The 22,777-nt window shown below is 39.9% G+C and overlaps 1 protein-coding gene across 7 annotated transcripts in view; it reads right to left on the minus strand.

Moving 5' to 3' along the window:
- ZNF521 (zinc finger protein 521) overlaps positions 1-22,777 on the minus strand; it is a 242,183-nt gene that overhangs the window by 201,203 nt on the left and 18,203 nt on the right. For 6 of the 7 annotated variants that reach the window (XM_068396135.1, XM_068396134.1, XM_068396140.1 and 3 more), the window contains one exon: positions 16,569-16,748. In XM_068396135.1, the coding sequence (XP_068252236.1) occupies positions 16,569-16,748 (180 nt within the window). Of the gene's footprint in view, positions 1-16,568; positions 16,749-22,343; positions 22,404-22,777 lie in introns of all 7 variants that reach the window. The other variant, XM_068396136.1, reaches the window with a different exon arrangement.

The raw sequence follows: 22,777 nt of genomic DNA on the forward strand, positions 1-22,777 counted from the left end.
CAACTATGCACTCTCTGAACCTCTTTCATGTAGGTTGGCTTTTCAGGATCAGTAATTTTAAATAGCTTAAAATCTACTCATGGCTTAACAATGGAAGAAATGAGTGGACTTTAAACCTGTTTTCTTCATGAGGGAGCAACAGCTTGCATTAATTTTCTTTTTGGCAATCAAGTAGAATTATTTCCCCAGTTTCTTCCTCAAATCTGTATTGAACAACCATGTCTCTTCTTTCAGTTATGAATCTTCTGAAAGGACAGGCAAATAATCATAACACAGAAGTTCTGAAAGTGAGAAACATTAGTCACTGATGTTTGGATTTTTACTGCTCTTAAGTTATTTTAAAAAAACGCAGATCAAACACACAACTACATCATTTCCCTTTCTACCAGCACAAAAGTCTTCCATATTGTCAGCAAATGTAATACAGAAAGGAAGAAAGGTAAGAAATTTAAAAAACAAATGAGAAGTGGGGAGGGAAGACAAGAAGTTAGAAAGACATGGCCTTGAATAATGAGACAATGCAGAGAAGGTTAATATTCTGTGAAATTACTTACCTTTATCTCTAAAGGAATTCTAGTCTGAAGTTTACTGGTTTTCATTCTGGGAATAATTTCTTTATGCTTCCTCAACTTAGAGAAAACAGTGGTACTTCTAGTAATTCTAAGAAAGTAAGCTTAGTGAGTGGGTTTAATTTTAAATACCAGAGAGGAAACAAGTCACCAAGCATGCCTTAGATTGAAAATAGGAATTTTATTCGTTCCTCCTTCCTGCTCTAGCTCATAGAAAACAGTGCAGACTAGGTACAGAAGAATCATGCCAAAGAACATATGAGGACTCATTTTATGAGATCAGTTTTGGAGTTGCAAATTTTAAGGTGAAGTAATTTTATTTAGCTGTCCGTCTTTGAACGATTAATCCACTCACAGCATGAACTTCAAATGAACTACATAAATCTGAGCCAGATCTATGTTTAAAAAAAAAAAAAGAAAAGAAATAGGGGAAGAAGTATGAGATCCTGCAGGCATTTTGTTCAGACAGCCTTAGTGGTTCTTAAAATACTGTATGCTTGATTATGCTCATAAGGTCTAGAAAAGGGGAATGCTACAGTCTTTACTTACACAATAATATAACATTACATGTGTTATTTTAGAAGGATTTCACCAGTGTAGGCTAGTTATCCACGTACAAAAACAGATACTTTTTGGATCCAGATGATGTACAGTTTCTTGAGAAAAAAAAAAAGACTGCCCATGTTTCTCATAGGTAAAATGCTAGCAAAAATGCTAATTGCAAAGCATATTTTTAATTGAAGCATACAACAATATATTGATTTTTAACATACAACACCTTTACAGGCCAAACACTATTATACAAAAAGCAACTAAGAGTTCTATATTAGAGCCACGTCCCTAAAGCTAATATGCAATCTAATTAACTCACAATGGCTCTTCTTTCAATCTGATTTAACTGCTTATTGAGAAGCAGTAAGAAGGAAGAATATTTTATCCAGCATTTTAAGCAACGTATAAGAAAGAAGGAGGAAGAGGATACTACAATGAACAACTTAGAGCCCGCCAAAAGTTGCAACATCTTTTTACACAAAAAGATGCTTGCTGAAAAATGTGTCTGTTTTCCATCCAGAAAAAGACACTTCCATAGGAGCAGAGGAAACGTTAAGAACCATTTTTACACTCAAAGTAAAATTTCTTTAGTTCTAGTGTCACCAAATGCAATTGCAATGTGTAATGAAAACTTATTTTTAGTCAATAGCAAAAGAATTAATTTTCTCTTTCGTTTGTTTGTAAACGATGTCATTTTCTGTTCTTCCCATTCTCCCTCCTCAGGAGTAGGCATGTACTTCTGACAAAACCATACACTTCATTGTTAAGAGGATAGCTGGCAAGCCTATAAGCTATGCAAATTAACATTTGGATTGCAAACCATATTTACTACACTTGGCTGATGGAAGAATGAATATTCCATGTCTCGATTCACTAAGAGCATACTGACTACCTAAACACACAACATTTCCTGTACCCCTCACAGCTTCCACAGTTTGGTAAACACGTTCCATATATTACAGTAAAAGATTTCAAATCCAAACTCTTCTTCCACAGAACATCCTGTATTTATACATCCTGGAATGTTATGGAAGGAAAGGGAGGAATGCTACACGCATTTTACAGCAATTGTACTAGGGTCTGTTACAACACGTGGTTTGATTTTTAAGCTATCTAATAAGAGGCAGAACCCCAAGCCTCAATGAGTGTGTGTTAGAAAGCATACATTATGCCCTGTATCGAAAATTACGTAATTTGACAGTAAAATGTATAAGTAAGCCCATAATTACCTTAAGTGTCTGCCACACAGTCAACCCTCTGGGCTCACAAGTCAAAATATTGTGCTAGAGCTCCCAGAGAACTGAGGTAAGGAGAAAAGGGAGGGCCAGGATATGACTTTAGGGTTAAACACTACCCTGAGCCGCTTCCTCGACCCCATGATTCAGAATCGTGTGGGACTGACAGCCCTCGTATGCGGAGCAATTTCTACAGCTATGGCTGGGTTATCAGGGCCAGCCTCCCTCTGTGTATGGTAAAAGAGCTTGTGCTGTCAGTCACCTCTGAAATGAAGGAGTGACAAAGAAGAGTCATACCATTTTGAAACATGGAACTCCCACGAGTACTACTCACCTGAAAAACAAAGCATCAGCCATTTTTTGGCAATGTATGTGTGGAACAACCCACCCATTCGCATCTTAAAAGTTGCAGCGCAATCTCCTTTTTGTGGACAGCAGAGATCCTGTGGCATTTTTCACAAGAGCAGGAGGTTTGCCACATTATTCTTGGCCAGTTTCCTGTCTCCCCCTACTATGTCTCATGGGTCTTAGCTGCTGTCTTCTGCAAAGCTGGCTACATTTCATGGTATTGTACATAAATAGTTGCAAAAAAGATTTGGAGCATAGAGAATGAAAGGCATCATTGTGCAATTCTTACAGGCATATCAAATATAAGGTTTGCCCCACATGCAAAGAACAATACTGACACACTGAACATGTATTTATTAATCAGTTACATCTGCTAGCCCCTTTCACCACCCTCACAGCATCAGATCCACTAACTGAGGTGCGGTTTCAAAAACATTGTATGAAAATATCTGTGGGACTCACAGCATACAGAGATTCTCTTTGATTTTGTCTCCAAGCCTATGAATTTTGCAATAGGTAGAATTTAGCCTTTAATTTGTATTGGGCCTCTTTCCATGCCCATAGAGGAGAACTGCACAAGTCATTTTTAAGCACTTCAGGCACTGTCCAATAACTGAAATGCAATAGAAAAGGCTACAACCTCTCATGAAGACAACTCAGTATACACAAACTCTCCCTCAACAATAAATCAGGCCCAGCTATGCCTGCACTGAGATGACAAAAAACATATGCTCTGTGGAATACCAAACACTCTTTTGCCCCATGCTGTGAGGGGTAAATGTGCCTACTGCTTGGGAACTTCTTGTGGTACTTTCAGTGGTATCTACTACGGTATATTTCTAAAGAAACATTACACAAAAGCTGGAGCATTGACAAAAACGTTCAAAATCAAATCAAGAATGAAACTGTTGCAATGGATGACTGTGCAAATAGTGAGATGGGCTGTAGACCAGAGATTGCATCTATGTTCTTGGTTTCTATAAAAAGCATCATAAGTCCAGTAGAGGCTGTAAAATAAAACTAAGTATACTGAGTGAGTTTCAGTCTGCTATTCTTGCTGAAGTACCCAACAGGAATAGTAGCACTATTCTGGAGGTCCTACAGGCAAAAAGGGAACAGAGACAAACAGCAGAAAAGTGAAGAGTGAAAAAGGAGGGAGAACAGACAAGAAGGAGAGAAGCAGTGGGATACTCCAGCACTAAAGAAAAATAATCTCCACCCTTCTCAGCCAAAGGGAGAACTGCAGGGTTACCTGACCTGCTGATAGTGGAAAAGGTAATAGAAATAAAAGCACACCTCCAGAAACACTCAGTAAGAGAACTGAAAGTATAAAGATAACAAGGACAGAAAAGTAGAGCTTCAGCAGCAAGAATAAGCATACCAAACAACAAGACAAAAATCAGACAATGACAGGTGGAGAGGGTCACAAAAGAAGCAGAATCCAATTTTAATAAGATAAACTGCATTATTCCATTTTCTCAGCCTTTGCTTTTGAGAGCATCTGATATCATGGCAGACGGAAAGCTTTTCTACTTTCAAACTAAACTGCTATGGGAAGCTGCTTGCACCTATAGGGTTAATACCACAGCCTGTCAGTTGTTTGGGAAGTGCTTTTTGGAAATGAGTTTGTTAAGTGCTGACTATTTTGAAATGATAAAGAGTGTTGGAAAGGCAGAGATCTGAGTGCCACAGAGAAGAATCCTGAGAGCAACAACACAATCGAATGAGAATTTGAACTCACTAGTAGAAATCTTGCCCTCAACAAACATGATAATGACACTTCCTTTGGTTTCAGTGAAGCAAAGATTACAGCCAACAACTGATGGACATGTTTTAAAACTGTTTTAAGTATTTCAAATGCAGTTTAGAAGAATAATTAGAATCACATAGAAACCTACAGTTATTGACATATTAAAACAGTTCAGGACAAAGGATGTGTTGCTTAGAAACTGAATTTACAGAAAAGATCAAACATGCTCAGTGTTTTGCAAAAATCCAAGCATCTCTTCTGGCCACGTACTGAAGTCAGATAATACAAATAAGAAATAAATGCATACATATGAAAAATTATTGATGTTAATTTATGTGTTAACAGTAAAACTGATGCGTTATGCCCTCATGCTGAAGCCTACATTTGTCAGAGAAAGGTAAATTAGAAACTGCCGTTTCATTTCCCTATGCTTTGCTTTTACAGCTGGTAGAAGGTCTGCAAAGTACTCGAAAAACTTGACCCTTCTCCAGCCTCCCCCGCATGAGTCACCCAACCTTCTTTCAGTCATTAGACTGCACTTCCTGCTGGGATCCAGCAGTAAAACAAGAGAGACATCAGTTCTGGTCACAGTGAGGGAGGTAATAAACCAGTGACAGGTATTTTTATGAAATTTAAAATGAATTCCCATATATTATATATATCGACCAAGTGCCAATCCATGGCACTATCATACATAGAGTTCTATTTCAAAAGACATTTTGAAGCACTCCAGTTCATTCCCTGCCCTGAAAGTATGCTTTCCTTGTTTACGTATAGGCAAAATAATTTACTATATTTTATGTGCTTCAGAAATACTACAGACAAAAGTATTAAATCACTTATACATGTAAAAACTTGACATGATTTTGATGACATTATTAAGAGTAAATTTAAATCAAAATTTCACAGATAAAGTTCCAGCATTTCATGTCATTATTAAATCTGTGGCAAATACTCTTTGTCAAGTTTGAGTTTTTTAGAAGTCAACTGCCAGTTCACCTTTTCTAGTTTGCTTCAATTCACCATGATAACTCTCAGTTTTACCATGTCTTTAATATACGCACATTTCTGGGAAAACCCAATTTTCCTCCCCCCAAAACCAGATCCCAAATGAAACATCCATTGAGAGAAGTGATCATGCTTAGTCAGCCAAATTTAGTAACAAATTTATCCTCTTCTATTCACAGACCCTCCTGGTATTTTAGTTCCAAACTTGCCTACTACTATACTAACTGTGCTGAGAGAACTGCTGTCCCCATAAACTCCTTGGGTTCATTCCACAGTGTACACAGGAGACACAACCCCTTTAAACTTCAAGGAGTTCCCATTGCAGTGTAGAAGAGAAAAATTCAGAGATTATGGAATAATCATCTCCAAATCGATCAATTTCCCCCTGAAGGTAAAAAACTGAAAGAAAGAAAAAAGTTGAACAGTTCCAGCTTGCCTTCTTGAAGGAAAAGTACCCCCAGGGCATGTTGTAGAATGATCCCCGTCTCTTTCTCCTGATGCTTATTAAGAGGTCATAGATCTCAGTTACACTACAGCATTCCCAAATGATATCCCCAGCCAAGGACTGTGACCTCTTAGTACAAGTACAGGGATATAAAATTAGGAATATTAAGGGTTCACATTAAGAAAGAGTTTGTCTCAACTATTAGTCATTTTGGAAGAACAGTTGGAATTAATGGCATATCTGGTGACTTGTAAAAAACAGAGGAGCTTTAGTAAAAGGGACTGCAGGTTCCAGTGTTTTCCATAGGTGCAGGACCCTGTGCCAGGGCTAAATTTCTATATCTGAACATCACAGTGGATTTCCACAACAGAATATTGAATACAATAGGTGTCTTTCTCAAAAAAGCACAAGGTATGGCTCAGAACATCCTGAGTGAATTAAGATGTGCTTTCTCTTTGTCTTAAGCCTCTAACTAACAGTGATAGTAGGGAAGTGATTTTACAACCATCTCAGACAGGTTATTATGCCAAGACCAGGCAGAGACTGGAATGTCTTTAAGAATCTTTCCCCTCCAACAATTCTCTTTTTTTCATAAAAAGTGGTGTTTTTATACACTCCAGATGATGCTTGAGAGGATAAATTGAGTCCATATAGGTGGTGTGTTAGTGAACTACCATATCACCTGGAAACCTTAACATTCTACAGCTGATTGTATAAACATGAATTAAGGTTCTTCTACAACTGTATTAAGCAAAGTGTTAAAGAGCTGTGGGGCATTTTGTTACGTTTGGCTTTCAAGCTACAAATTTAACTGCTGAACATATAAGTAATGATAATCTGTTGTACCTCCCATTCCGTTCATTTCTCAATGGTAATTAAAGCAAGCACCAATAATAAAAACAGCAAGTATTTCAAGAAAATTATTTTAGAAAGTGCAGGAAATTCACCACTTAAAAAGACTAATTTGTCATGGCAATAAGAGCCATTTTGTAATACACTGACAATATAAACAATCCAGTAAAATAGAAGCATAGAATAAACAACAGGTATTTACAGTAACTGATTCTCTGAAACGCTGTAGTCAATACAGACTGTAGGTGTATACATGTGCATACATGCAAGACAACCATTATTTTATTTTTAATAGTGTGTCTACTAGAACCATACACATGAATTGCCATTGTACTGGGTAAAGGTCAGGGTAGCTACGACTCTGTATCAGCAGCAGCTTTACAATTCCAACAAGTCTGTATTACCGAGGACTGTGAAAAGCAAGACAAGCTTGGCCACAGGATCCATATTGATTACAACAGTAATTGGAAGCAGCATAGTTATCATAGGGTAAGTAATGACTATTTTTTCTTCTTCACATATGTGCCAGTGTTGATGATTCCCCCTGCCCCCTCCCTTCTCTCCCCTGCAGGCAACCAGCTTCCTTGGACAATGAGAATTAGGAATTTCAGCTGCATAGATCAAATAGTGATTATAGTACTGCTCTCCCAAAACTGGAATGAGCTCTGGCAGTTATATCCTCCACACAATGCCCGAAAAGGTCAGTGGATTACCTCATGTCATCACCTGGCAGATCTCAGAAATTGGACCCTCTTCTGAAACAGGCTGGAGATGTCACCTGAGCACTGGGAGTGCAAAGTTAATATTCAATGGGAAAGACACAGTAGCCAAACGGTAACACAGAGAGATACCCTGTACTGCCCATTTGGAAATGCTCTGTGAGGAAATGGCTTGACCTTTAGAACACCCAGCAGTGGCTATAAATAAATGGAGCAACAGACTGTCAATGTAATAAAGCAAAGTTCTGGATCTAGCTAGGGCAGATTTTCAACAGAGTGCCAGGGAGGCACTTGAACTGAGTCAGAAAAAGCTAGGGAGCTGGGCAAATCAGTGCTTGGAGACAGGAATGATGATGTAGAGCTAGCTTGGTAACCACAAAATACCAAAGCTGGAAGAAGAACTATTTATAACGTTATCGTGGCCCCTCCCAGAGCCTAATGCTATTGCACTCACCCACAATGGCATGTCAGGTATGCCTAATTGATGCTTTCACAGTCCTATGTAAAAAAGCAGCCCATAGACATGTCCTCTGGTATAGCTTAGGACTATGACCAGAAGTTCTACTGCTGAGCATGACTTGGGAAGAAGACACTGAAGTGAGGTATATTGTTTACATAAACCTCTGAGTACATGCTGAAAAACAGACTCTGGGTGACAGGCACATGGGGTCTTTAACCTGCAAAACAGTGTACTGTTGTCCTCAATATTCACTCCTTATCTTCAGTGGAAGTATTTACTTGAGAAGCTTTGAACAGAAGTGATCAAAAGCATGGTTCAAATGTGTGATGCCCAAGCCCCAGGATGATGGGATTCATGTTCCAGACAGGAATGGATACCTTGTGTGTGTAACAGCACTTTGGCCAAACTCTGCTACCTTACTCCATTTGCCCAGCAAGGCATTGATTGCTGCAAGATGAGCCCTAAGAGCCCCATACGTGGTGCCAGATTATTTAAATGTAAAAGACAGTTGAGAGACAGTTGTACCAAGAACCAGACCTGGTAACGCCTGCACTGGGGCTGCCTACACCAAACCCCCTTTGCCCATGAGAGAACTACAGTCTCCGGATGAGTGGTTTCTGCTGCAGACCAAGACCTCCGGGCCAGCAAGGAGGCCGTCTCTGTCCATGGTACTCAGCAAGGCAAAGGCTTCCTCACTGGTGCAGGGACACTGGCTCGGAACCGGTATCTTGCCATTATGGTGGGAGTTCACGTTCACACAGTGTAAAGTCCTTGGTGGACAAATACAGTAGATAAGTCAACTATAGCTATCCTTGCCAGGATGTGCTAAAAGAATCACCTGCCTTTTTTAGTGATGGAAAATCAGGCTAGAATAAGAGGAAAATGGGAAGCAAAATTGAGGAAAAAAAAAATCAATGAAAGATATACAGGAAGCACTCAAAGCCCCTTGGAAGACACCACCACTTGCTTCCTCTCCCACCTCTGAACAGCACAAGAGTTCTGGCATTTACAATTAATGCTCATGAACAGGTTTATTACAAGGGTTCCCCGAGTCAAGAATAAAAGTTCCCTGATACAGACATCAGCTGCTTTCATTTACAAGGGGTCACTGACAGACAACTCAGGAAGTGCAACAGGCTGCTTTTAAAACACCCAGGAGGTACAGATCTACTCGTTTTATGACTGATTAACAATCTGAAGAGCAGAGATTAATGGTTTCGAAGCAAAAGAGGGAGTGGTTTATGCCTCCTTGCCCATGTTGGCTGTTCATCATGGATCTACTGTCTCTCAAGGTAAGCATAGGGGTTTTGAAGAACAGCCAGGCGGCTACACAGCCTACTTTCATAGCTTTCAGCTCCAGCATATACAAGTTCCTTCCACATCTGAGCAGTACCAAGCTACCTACAGAAGCATTTATGCAGAATTTTGATATGAAAATCTAAGAATGAAGACCTTCATCAAGACCTTCATCTATCCTCCCTAGAAGCATGCAGTTCTGCACATGAAGTTCTGTATGGCAGATTCTCCAAATTGCTATGATTTTGGCAGGCCTTGGCCATTCTGTAATGCATATAAATCTTCCATCCAAGTCCACTGACAGGCTTTATACTGCTCTGTGAATTCAAAATTATGATCCCTGGAGACAGAGGCTGTAGTTACCACCCTATTCCTCCTTCTCCTCAAATATCAAGGATTTGGAGTTGCAGATATTGATCCTTGACCATGTAATTCTGAGAGGATGTGGGTCCACAACTTGTAAACTCAAAGAAGCACACTGAACTACCAGGTGTGTTGGCTGGGACAGGAAACTGGAGGAGAGGGTCTGCTTTCCACTGTCTCAGTCAAACAGAATGTCATTTTGTGGAAAAGAAGTCGGAAGTTTGTGGTCCAAAGCAAATGGAAAAGTAGAAGCATGTCTCTGTAGTACAGCAACTGGGAACCCCTCTAAGGAAAAAGAGAGGCCTAAGCTCAAGTCCTCAGTCCAAGCACTGTTTGTCTTTCATTCAATAACTGTTTAATGTAAAATCCATATGCAGTCCTTGGTGCAGGAATTCTCAAGAGAAATAGGGTGACTCTCTCAAGTGAAGTAATTGTACTTGGCAAACAGTGCTTGGCAGTGTGCCACTAACTGCAATGAGGCAGATGAATATGCTTTTGGTGCATCATAGGTTTAACTTCTCAGGGTCCTTGTCCTCAGAAGCACTTTTATCAAGCTCAGATTTTTCTCTGTACTGCAGAAATGACCAAGGACCCTTGCCATGTATCTTTTCTCTACACAGACAGTGGAAACTGAAAAAACAATGGCAAGATCTGCAATATATTTGGCCAGCTCTAGGATTCTTTTGCTATCAGGAAGAGCAATTCTAGCTAGGATATCAAAGCATGATAATGCCAAGTGCTCACAAGATTTAACTGGTAGTCTCACTGTGCACAGCATACATCCTTTGGGACAAAATCCCCTGGGAAGTTTTCAAATCTTCCAGTGAAGGAGATGGTCCTGGCATTACCAACTCATTCAGAAAGATGAAAGATTCCTGGGCATTAGGAAGAAGAGAAAAGAGGCAAGAGAAGGAAACCATTACAGCGGAATCTCTATTACCTCCCATTTGGTAAGTCCATGATCGCTCGTGGTGCATGCTGTCTGTGAAGCTGTTAGGTAGCACAACCTCTTACTTCTAGACATGCAAGAAGGTGTTTCTCAACCACACAGGAGGATGACATCCATGAAAATTAATTTTGGTCATAATTGGAAACACAGAAATACTGACTTAGCTAGAAGTATCCAGCCTAATGATACTCCAGTGCTGATGGAGAGCAGCACTCAGAACAACTGATCCCCAATATATCTGCTGGAATTATTTTCAGATGGCATGCAAAAGGAATCTCTGAGCAGTGCTAGAGAGCAGGACTGCATCTTCTCATTAGCAGGGGACACACACCTATAGCCAGTAACCTTTTCAACATCAGAAACAACTTAGGGGATAACATGAATGGCTCTCGGTTCTACCTGACATACTTACTCAACCTGTCAAAGCTCTAGCACTAAGCCTGAGCCCAAAGCACAAAACTAAGTCTACCTAATCACCTAAAGGTAAAATAAATATCCCCAATGGAGGAATAGCTCATGTCTTTTACCTCAGAACACTCTTAGCCTTTAAGCTAGGACTGCATAGGATTCAGTAGCCTGCTTTCAGACTAGTTATACAGCCTGTGATGCCAGTGGGGCTAGTAGGGAAGTCATGTAACACACACTAGGTCTACTGACATTCAGGTGGAGGATGGCAGTCTTGTGTACCAGCACCTCCATTGCTGTTGAGTTATTCAACAACTCAGCTAACTAGACTGGCATGTTAACTGCATGTTTGACTGCAAGCAAGGCAACATAGGATGCTGCTTTTTCTAGTATTACTCTGGTTATAACTGAGACTTTGGACGCTGTCCTGGTTTGGCCTAAACCAGGCCGATTTTCCTTTCAGTGATTTTTACTTTCAGCTAAGTCTCCTCTAAGTAACTGCACTTTCTGAAACTAACTGCATGTTTGCAGACAGTGTCTGCTTCCAGGACTGATAACGCTCGAAGTTTGTAGGTATCACTGAGGCACCGGTAGGGATGTTGTGCAGTAAGGCTCTTGCTGTACTTAGTCTTAGAGAAACCAAGGTCACTGCTGAATTCCTCACTGCTTACAAGTGAAGAGCCGAAGGGGGGTCGCAGCTGCAGCGAGGAGCAGACAGGGCAGGTGACCAAAAATTGACCAACGAGGGTATTCCATCCCATACACGTTATTCTCGGTATAAAGTGGGGGGATCACGAGGGTCTCACGCTCTTTCTGCTATGGCCGGTGTCCAAGGAGGACTCCGTCTGTTTTCCTGCTGCCCCCGATCCCGATCCGTGCATCCCTGAATCCAGCTCTTGACCGTCGCTAGGCCCAGGCTGGGCCTTCCCGGAGCCTGCCCTGCAGTGCCGGTGGTGACGTGGCTGACTTCAGGGGAGCTCAATCTTGGTTTTGTAAATATGTTTGTATATATTTGATTATTTCTATTATTGTTATTATACTCTTTTCCATTATTATAGTTTATTAAAACTGTTTTAACTTTCAACCCGGAAGTCTCTCTCCCTCTTCCCTTTCCCTTTCCCTTTGGGGGGAGGGGGGGGAATAACAGAGAGCATCTGCCACAGGTTTAATAGCCGGCCCAGCTTTAAACCGTGACAGACGCCAAAGCGATCTACAGTATCTTCAAGAGAACCAAGCTTGTGCTGAATGCCTCTGAACAGAGAGTAAGCCAGCAGAAAGGCAGTTCTCACATGTACAAGGGAGACTTCATAGGAGTACGATCCCTGAAGGTTTGGACTGAAAGGTGAAATAAACAGTACAAAGCACTGTGCAGGGAGGAGAAATTTTAAGTCAAGCAGGAGAAGATTAGGCAAGTGTCTGACACAAATTGTGCCCCCACCAACAGCATATATGGCAGCATTCCAAAAGGTTTAAGTTTTCTTTTCCTGTCAGCAGAAGAAGGTGAGAAGGTACAGCTGAGGGTTTGTCAGTAGTACACCATATTTGATCCTGCATGCACGTTCCTACAGTGAGATCCAAACTGACATATACTAGAAGGACACCAGGTTCATAGCCATGCTAATTGGATCCTTTACTTATATATACACAACTTAGAGGATGACAATGTGCAAGTGCCTCATGAGTTATTAAATGGAAATGCTGCAGGAAGGATAGAGTGAGAAAAGCATTAACATCAGAGAGAAACACCATTAAATCCATACTTTTATTGCCAGTCTTTCGTAATGACTAAATTAATATAGTTCAACATCTTATCTGCCCGTGGTTATAAGTATTGCAAAGAATTGTTTTGGACTTTTTCCTCCGTTTATCCATTATCTGTATTCCACAAACATCACAGAAATTGTCAGCAATTAACATAAATAAATCATCACCTTTTCAGAGAAAGCTTCAGTACAACAACTTCAGATGATAGCAAAAAATATTACTAAATAGCTCATGAAGGGCTTGTTCTGTCCCTCATTGAAGTCAATGGGAATCTTTTCACTGACTTAGATGGATACTGGATCCGACCCAAATTGAAAAGATCAATAGCGCACAGATTAGGATAAAAGAGCAGCTATGCTCTCCTCTAGAAAAAGAACATGAGTTCAATTCAAACAACAGATTACAGGAAGGAATCAGTTGGGGAGAAATTTTTTCTCCTTCTTTGAAAAAATCTGCAAGAGAACAACAATTCAAGATCCTGAGAGGTAAATCTCACAGAGTTGTAAGTAGCTCTCATCTTCCACTGTCCTCTGAATAGGTGGGGGTGACTGACACTTTGAGAGATTGGAACCACTATTTAATAAACCAGCTCCCTTCTCCCCATTCGTGTCTTCGGTTGAGTGTGCAGAATGAAGAGTCAATAAAGCAATTTTACTCCTTCCACTGAAGTGTCAAAGCTTCAGAAGAACACATCTAACATTTTCAAATGCAAAAACTAGAAGCCCCAGTATCAGTTTGAGAATCTACAGTGGCAAGCCCCATTCTCAAGCATGTTACAAGGTTGGTAGAATTAGGGGCAGTCAAGAAACTATGACACTCAACTCTCATGTCTCATACTGAGAGTTTTACAAAAGGGTTGTCTTAAGCCATTGTTTTGCCATCCTGTTTGTTCCATCAACGTAATTGTTGATTTTACTCAGTATAACTGCATGGAAAGTGACCCTACAACTGGGTCAACATGCACAGTTCATAAATTCTTGCAGTGCAGCTCCCTATGCATCTCAAAGAGCAATCCCAAAGCTCAGTAAAATCCAGACAAGCTGCAGCTGGCTCAGCCATCTGAAAAATCAAGGTTTGGACAGCTTCAGAACTCAAATGTGAACTTCAGAGGCTGACAGCCCTGGCATTTTTACGTAATGGACAACTTAGGTAACTCTTCAGTACCTTAGATGAGGCCCAGGTTAGAAAGATCGTACATCAGGATAAATTATACACTCTGCCCTCCTCCAGAGAGAGCACAGTTGACCCAAACAACAGAATGTAGTAGAAGAAATTCAATGTTGGTAAACCTCTTGCCTTTCATTAACAACTTAGTGACAGACAAATACCTTAGGGTGTGTACTAGTTTCATTGGGGCTCCTCCAAAAGGAGACAACCGGAGCAATTATGTAACACCCTGTTGCTCAGAATACTATGATAGAGAAAGCGAGGTGCAATCACCCCTCCATGGTTAATAATTTTTTTTGGAACCTTTGAATCTGAGCATGGCACACAAAGGTACTGGTGGAAGTCCAAGAGAAAGGCAAGAGTCCAGGGAGCTTGCCTAAAAAGCTAAAAACAAACAAAAATGTATATTGTGCTTCAGAAGGAACAGGTAAGCTGCTTGTCTGTCAATTGTTTGTCACTGATTGACTAAAAATAATCTAAAATGATGACGTTTTCTTAACATGTTGTATCCTTACTGTTAGGCCATGCATGCAGCTTAGGATGCTGCATTGAATTCAACTCACTAACCACCTGTTTAGTATTTTTTTGCCAGGGAAAGAAGAAATCCTCAACTCTGGCCGTTTCATCCAGGTCCCCTCTCTCAACTTAAAGGTGTATTTTGGTCATTTATATTTAGAAACAGAGGACAGTTGACTTTTTGTCAACTTGGTAGTCCAGAAGGATGCACAGTTCAGGTTTTTATTCACTTCATTAGCTTTCAAACAGTCCAATTCACTATCACAAGTTTCCTTGAAAGAAAGGCAAAGGTATTTTTAAGAACTTAAACAATTTCCTTCAAGATTCATTTTCACTCTCTCATCCTCTGGCATCATATGTAAATTCCTACCTTTGCACATGCACCCCAAATTGATTAATCCAGCATATTTGTTTTCACTCTCGTTTAGCAACACAACTCTCAGCAAGAACTGCTGTGCTCAGGAGCAGTGCTCCAGGACTCTTCCTGCTTACTGCTCCCCTCACCTGCTTTTCTTCAGTTTCTCAACCCAACTGTGCAAGCACTGCTCACTGCATTCTGCTTGCAGCTTTAAAGCAGAGAAAACACTTGGTAGAAGTGGGGAGGGAGGCGCAGCAACTAACTAACCAGAAAGGAGAAACAGCCATATCAGCTCAAGGTGAAAAAACAGGGATGAATAAATGGGATCTGAGGCAGTAAAGGGGAGATCCAGAGGACTGGGGCAGGTGGCAATTCTTTCTGGAGAAGGGAAGGAAGACACAAGCTAAAGCCACTAATTTTTCAACACAGAAGGAGCAAAAGAAAGGAGAGAGGTATGAAGACAAGGAGAAAAAACCATTGTTTTTTAAAGTCAAGAAAGAATATCCACACTGCCAGAAACCATAAGCAATATAGACAAACACATCCTAGAAGTTTGTAGGAGTGATTAGGGAATGGCAGAACTGACCACATCTGAAGTCAGAAAAACATTTTACAGGCAAGAAAAGGCAAAGCAATACATTAATAAAAGTAAACATTTCTGGTTGCAGATTTTCATCTTCCATAATTTGAAGTTGGGATTAAAACCATTTGACAAATCCACATTACTTCCTCAACTTTCCTTCTGCTCCTGCCCCTTATTCCTCTTCTGCTCACCTTCTTTTCACACTTTGTCCTCAAGAGCAGTGCTGCTACTTGACTTTCATGTCATTCTGACAGGACTTAGCCTATGGATCTACTGGAACCAAAAATAACTCAGAAGCTCTCCAAACACGAGCACACGCACACTTTCTAAAAGCATTCCCAAATGGGAAGGATGGCTTTCCTTGTTTACAAAGTCATAATAAAGACAGGTTTTTAACATAACTGCACTGCACAATAAATACATTTTACACTGTAGAGGCTAAAACTAAAGTACCATCTAATAAAAAATGAAAACGCCTTTCTCTTGATACTGAGTCTATTTGGACCTACAGTGCATACCATCAAATGACCTACCAAACCTAAAGGGCAAAGTACTTCAGGAAATTTCATGTGGTTTCCTAAGTGAGGGGGCTGTCTACAATCATTTCAAAGAGTAACCTGGGTTTGGCTACAGGTCCATTCACCCAGCTCTGCTCAACTCAGTAGTATCTGATCAGCACTCAGTGCTGCCCCTTGCCGAAAGCTGGGATTTTATTTTCCCTCTAACAATTTGCTTCATTCCTCTCAACTTTCAGTTACTGATTAGTGCACAGTCATTTGTAGTTAACAGATTAGACTCACACAACATCCAGCCCAGATCTGCAACATGCCATTGTGCAAATTCATCCATTATGCAGCTGCACTTAAACCCCACTTACAAATAGCCTCTGCGTTCACAAGTGACTTAGGAAAATAGGTGTATAAGCAAAGTATGGAAAGCTGTACAGTATGAATCTAGAAAATACAGACAGCAGCCAGGCACGGACAGCTAACGAACACTTTAAATACAGTGACAATGCAGTAATTATCCATACATCCTTCAGTATGAAGGAAATTTATAGTGTCCCATTTACAGCAAAATCCTGTCCCAGAGAGAGTTTATAAAGGTCTCACCCTAGCATTGAAATGCAGGAGTAAAATAACTGAGAAAGGAAGAGGGAGATCAGAGCAGAGGATGGGAATCAGAAATAGAACAGCGCAAGAAGCCACAAAGTGATAAGTATTGTTTACCTGTCAGTTGACATTGATTAATCTTGTGTTCTGTGATATCACTCAGTGACTCAAACACCTGGAGGCAGCTGTCACAGCTGTGCACAACATCTTCTTCTAACTCCTCCCCTTCATCTGGCCTTTTCTTACAGTCTAGCACTTCTCCATCTTCTGCCTTGTCTTCTAGTTTACAGTTAGGGTCTGAAAGAAAATCAAGACCGTGATGTCAGGCATCTAAGAAGAGAACCTTTAAAAAGAAAAAAAAAATCAAGACAGGTTCTTGTGGTAATGATGAGAAGAAACATATTTGTCATGAGCCTGCAGCACACTGCATTGCTAAGTAGGAAAAGGAGGCTTGTTCCTTCATTTTTTTCTAATCTCAATGAAAGGAGAATTTCCCTTCTACTCCCACAAATGCAGCTCCATTTTTTGCTCCAGCAATTCTTCCATGCTTCGATGTTAGGTTTGTCAATTTTATCACAGCTATTGAAGCTGCTTTGATGATTGTAAGAAAGGATAAACCACCTATGCAATTAGTTTTCAATGAAAAGAAAAATCGAATCAATGAGTGTGCAGGAACTTCTTTTCACTATTAACTACAGCGTTTCACAGGAAATTACCAGAATTAAGAGACTAACAAATTTGATTTACATAAACATGAAATTAATCTTGATTTTACAACCCACTCCAGTACTCCATCACCACCCTATTTGACACAAACAATGCCCTGGAAAGATTATACCCTGGGTCAAAACGCTATATGCTTGGAACTTGTGCGTGACTTAATACAAACCCGATAAAGTGCCTGTGTTCAGCCAGATCATGGAAAACTGGAAACTAACCATATTTTAAAACCTAAATACTGCACAAGGTAGAGCTTTGTCTGTTTGACATATCAACAAGCATTTTGGGGATAGCAGGAGCCTCAGAGCAGCAGTCCTGAGCCCAGCTGAAGCTTATAAACGGAAAGAAAACGTGTGGTCTCACTGCTATCCCCTATGTGCAGAGAAGCCACACAACTCGCTGCACTACCTCGGTTCTGCAGATGACCAGCGCGGAGTGAGATAATGTGGAGTCTAGAACTTTTCCTCCTCCTCTGAGGAGTGGAGTAGCTTTAACTACTCCTGACTTTTCGCCCACTTCACTAAAAGTTTCCTTCAAAAGACAGAAAATAACACAATCCGCCTTCCCTAATAAAGCAAGCTGGCACTTAACTTTGTTTTTCCTTGGGAACCACAGTACAACAAGTGAAACGAAGAAGAAAAATGGTTGTGTACATTCCAGCAAGAGGAGTACAAGTGCTTCACCACTTTTCCCTTTTCTGCTTCGGCCACCTCATCTTCCTTTTAGATATTTGAGAAAGCTAAGACTGAAACAAGTCATTTTAGAAAACAAGGACAAACTCACATAATAACAGGAGATTGTGCAAGTACATTTTAAGACTTTACGCTCTTTAGCCAAGCAGGTGACTAACCAGGAGTAGGCTTCTTGTCCACAGCAACACAGAGGTGGTATCTGTGAATCCACTTTATTTAACGTTGCAATAGATTAGGATCATGCACGACTACTTGAGAGAAATTAAAACATGCTAACACTAAATTCATATTAGAATGGAGAAGGGGTGAGCAGGAGGAGAAGTGTGATTCCACTTTAAACCACTCTCAAATCCTCTCTCAGCACCCTACAGTGATGTGGGCACAGCCATCCTGTATTTGCCACTATGCACAAAGCGCAGGCATTCTTGCTGCCCACAATGAAGGTCAGAGCTCTCATCATCTTTCTAGATCCTTTGCTCCACACTGCTGCGCCCTGCCCTTCGACTGCTCAAACACAGACAGACCCGCAAGCAGAAACTGGAAATGACCCATGTCAGGAAGTCTTCCTCATGCTATGTGGCTTGTGATCAAAACCGAGGAATTTCTTTGACAGGGGTAAAGGGCAGAATTTATTTTTAAGGGAATTATATGACAGAGGGAAACAGGATTAATTTTTAAAAATAAAGAACATATTCTGAAAGCAAAAATATATTTGCTGTGCAAAAGCCCTACCTATACACTCAGTGTGATCATTATATGACAAATTACATTCACAAAGTTCCTTCAAGAGTGAAAACTTCCACTTGGGCAGCTACTTCCAAATAGAGGAGTAGTCCGCAAATTTACACACTAAAAAGGGATGCTAATTAAATAAAATGACTTTACGGCATTTTAGCCATTGTTGAATGCTCCGAGTCTAATAACTTCCATTGCCACTTCTTTTTCCAAGATATTTTGCAAGATTAATAAAAGTAGTTAGGACATCACCAGGTTATAAGCAGTTCAGAAAAAGAAATAACTGTCTTAACTGTTGGAAACTGACCTCAACATCATTAAACACTTGTTGGAAGGCAGCATGTGCACATCGCATACTATTAGTTGTTCAGCTCAAGCTCCCAGTTTCATCTCATAAAACTGACAGCACTCAGGGAAATGTGGGCACTGGGTTTGAATTTTAACATCAGTATTTAAATGCTGCACATAAAGTTTACAGACCTGTTTGTTTTAAAATAAGGGTAGCGTCTGACTCTGCTTTAAGTACAATGCTGAAGGAAAGAAAAGGGAGGGGAGGGAATTCTCAAGACTTTTTATTCAGAAACACTTGCACTTTACAGGAATTCAGCAATACACACACATAGGCACACATGCACCCCTTAGTGCACAAAAGCCTAAAGAATCACTCAATTTAAAGCTTCCTACTTAGAGACCAGTTATTAAAATTAGACTCATTTTAAGACTAATAAATGTTTTGCTTCTCCTTCTGCATTTGCAGATATAAACTCTACAGGGACAGAAGTCAGTCAAGCTTATTCCCTTCTGCTGCAACTTTAGAATACATGCTCTAGCCAACTGGCACATTTGTTTTTAGGTCAACACTTAAGTGGGACCCTCTGGGACCTAGGTTCGAGTTTAGCCTATGACAGCTTTGTATAATGAGTTCTGGCAGTCTCAGCCCCTCTCAATGAATGCGTTTGGGATCCGGTGTGATCCACTTCCACGAAGAGATGTCACAACCAAATAAAAATATATTTAAAGAAAGAAAATGTCATTTAGATGCTTTGTGAATAGACAGCTTTTCTGTTACTACAACAAACATCTTCCATCAAGAGCTGGTCTAACCCTAAATAGTTACTTAAACTGAGGATAAGCTGCCTTATTTGAGCTGCTCTTTTGAAAGACTAGAATAAAACAAATTTTATAAATGCAATATGCATTCATCTATACTTTCTCCTTAACCTCCTGTTCAAAGCTCATGCTCGCATACACACTTCAAGGCAAATGTCATTGATCTCCCACATTTCTTTCTCCCCAATATCTGCCACAATCACAGCCACAATTCCCTCAACAAAGATTGTCTTCATAGCAAGATTACCTTTCCCAACATCTGCAAATGCCACTGTCATTTCCAGAGGTTTCCCTGCCCTATTTCAGAGGCTGCTGTGCACCAACTGCAATTTTTCAAAACACATCAGGCAACAATACACACATCGGCTCCATCTACAGATAATCATTGAAAATTATCTAGTATAGAAGGAGGGTTACTTTTTTGGAACAGAAATAAATTGCACTTTAAAAAAAAAGGGAAGAGAAAGAGCAGTTGTCTTCTGTTACTGATTATGTTAACATTATTTATAAATGGAAATTAAAATAAGCATGATTTTCTCATTACTGCGTTCCCTGGCAGGTGGTTCTCCCCTTCCCTTCTTCCTCCTCTTCATAAGGGATGTTATTGCTGTAACTTGGTCTAATAAAAAGGCAACTTTGGGGAAAATGAAAAATTGTATTGGCTTAAAGTGTTGGAGGCAATAAAGCCATGGACTTCAATTAATTCCAAGCATGGGAACGGTTTAAGGCCAACCAGCAGAAATTCTATTCTGCCCATGTAAAAATGAGGTTTCACCACATTTACTTTTTATAACCCATATAAAAGTCAAGTAAAAGTAATGAATATCTAAAAGCCATCTCAGTAGACTGGCACAGACTATCTGTATTCTTGAAACTCATCGTACATATTTCTGCCTATGCTACAAGGATCCATAACTAATCACAACTAAAACATCAAACTACCAAGAAAACAGCCTCCTTTCCAATCCATTTCACTGCCTTGCAGTAGACCTCCTTCCAAGCCACTTCTGCATGGAAAAGTGCTGGCAAAAGAAAGGAAAACTTAGATCATGTGGCTATAATTATTACCAGGCAAGGAATATTTCTTCAGCTCAGTGGTAAAGTAAAACTCTGTCGCTCTCTGCTCCCAATAGTGTCCATCGCAAAACAACTGCCTCATTAAATCTCTGCAGTAAGATTAATATGCCGTAGCTGCACTACATTTATAACTTGGTACTCTATAAAAAGCACATTTAATGGTTAGAGCCAGAGCTTAGATACAAAGCATTACTATAAAAACTTCTGGCAGTGTGTACACAGCGTGGGCCTCCTGTACTGCTTGCTCTATCAGAAGGTTTTTTGTTTTTAGTATCGGCACTGCATTCTTGCTATAGAGAAAAACAGAATGTTAAATCTTGCCTAGAAACAGACAGAGAACAACACAGGACATGATGGGAAATAAATAACTAGCAAGACAACTTAACCATTGAGAATTATTTTAAGAAAAAATGCAGAAAAGCAACCATTCCTTGTCATATTGATCTCCAGTTTTGCAGTCCTCTATTTTTCAAATTCTTGTGTCTACAGCTGTACAAGTTTTCTTTTTTTCAAGTCTGCAGATAGCTAAATGGAGACATAAGTACATTCAGAAGAGTTTGAGAAATTTCCCATTAAAACAGCAGAGAACTCCGTCACTTTTGTTTCCTCTTTTCAAACAATATAGTTTATGCACAGAGCCACTAGAACCTATAAAAGGCGCCAACCACAAACCCACAGGACACACATACACAAGAGAAATATAAAGCCTTCTAGCTGAAGAAAAAATTAACTGCATTCTTCACCTTCGTAAGAAGAATAACTCCAACTGTTCTCAAACAAATTACCTACACGTATTCAGAGATGTCTAGCCTTCTAGGAATATCCTTAAGGAGCCAGCCCTTACTCCAAAAGGTGATCTCAGCTGACTGAATGAAACTATTCAGAAGAGTCAGTCCTGCTCTTCAGATAAAATTCTGTGGAATCAGTACCAAAGACAGAAGTGAACTATTTTTTGCATTTTCAGAACCATATTAGAGAATAAAAGAGCCCTCGTTGTTATTGGGAATTAACAATCATTTCTTCATGATTATTAACTATATATATCCCTGTGATCCTGACTCAAACAACAGCTTTGTCTACCCAATCTCACTGACTTAAAATTAAGGAGCCCCAAATTAATCCCTGACTGGTAAGAAATTATACAAACAATCCTAAAAGAAATTATCCTTATCCACATATTTTTCAAATACGAAATAGTTTAAGTGGAATGAATACTCAAGTTCATCTGAAATGGCATAGGGTGGAGTTTTATCTGGGGGATGTAGAGAAGGATTATTGTTTACAAAAAAAAAAAATGAAAAAAGAAAAGAAAAGCATGCTACACTTTTGAAATATCTCATTTTTAGTTGGCTGACCTACAAAAGGCAGAATTTCGAATTCTCAGGAATTGAAAGGTGATGGGAGAGGAGTGTTATTTTTCATTGTTGAGCCCCAAGAATGCATTCTAAGCTGAAACGGAGAAGGAAGAGTGCAGGCTGTGCAAAAACACCCCAATACAAAAATCCCTCACACTGTTGTCAAACGGTAAGCAAGCACTAATGAAGGAATTCAGCATTACCAGTCTGTGCGGCTGTGTGTCCCACACCTGCCTGCTGATCCTCTGTTTCATTTTCTTCTACTGTCAGAAAAAGGTAAACAAAACAAAAACAAAACAAAACAAAAGATGTTAGGTAGGTAGCTGAAGTGTTTCAAGCATCTTTACACTAGCTTCAGTTCTGAAAGCCAGTAATGCTTGTACAACACAGGCAAGAAAAGCTGCACTGCAAAGTGCGAAAGTGTAGACCAGATCAAAACAGAATATGTTGCTGTATGGAAGCTACAGATCTGAGAACAGAGTGACCAAATTGGTTTCGTGGCTTAAAAAACAAATTTGATTTCCTCTGGGATATTTGCCTTCAATGCACTCTACTGTATTTGATTATGGAACTAAATGAGAGAATAATTCTGGGCTTTAAGATTCTACTTGCTCCACACGGATAAGAGAAAGCCTTC

The sequence above is a fragment of the Nyctibius grandis genome, chromosome 3 (assembly GCF_013368605.1).
Source record: "Nyctibius grandis isolate bNycGra1 chromosome 3, bNycGra1.pri, whole genome shotgun sequence".
In the NCBI taxonomy this organism is placed as follows: domain Eukaryota; kingdom Metazoa; phylum Chordata; class Aves; order Nyctibiiformes; family Nyctibiidae; genus Nyctibius; species Nyctibius grandis.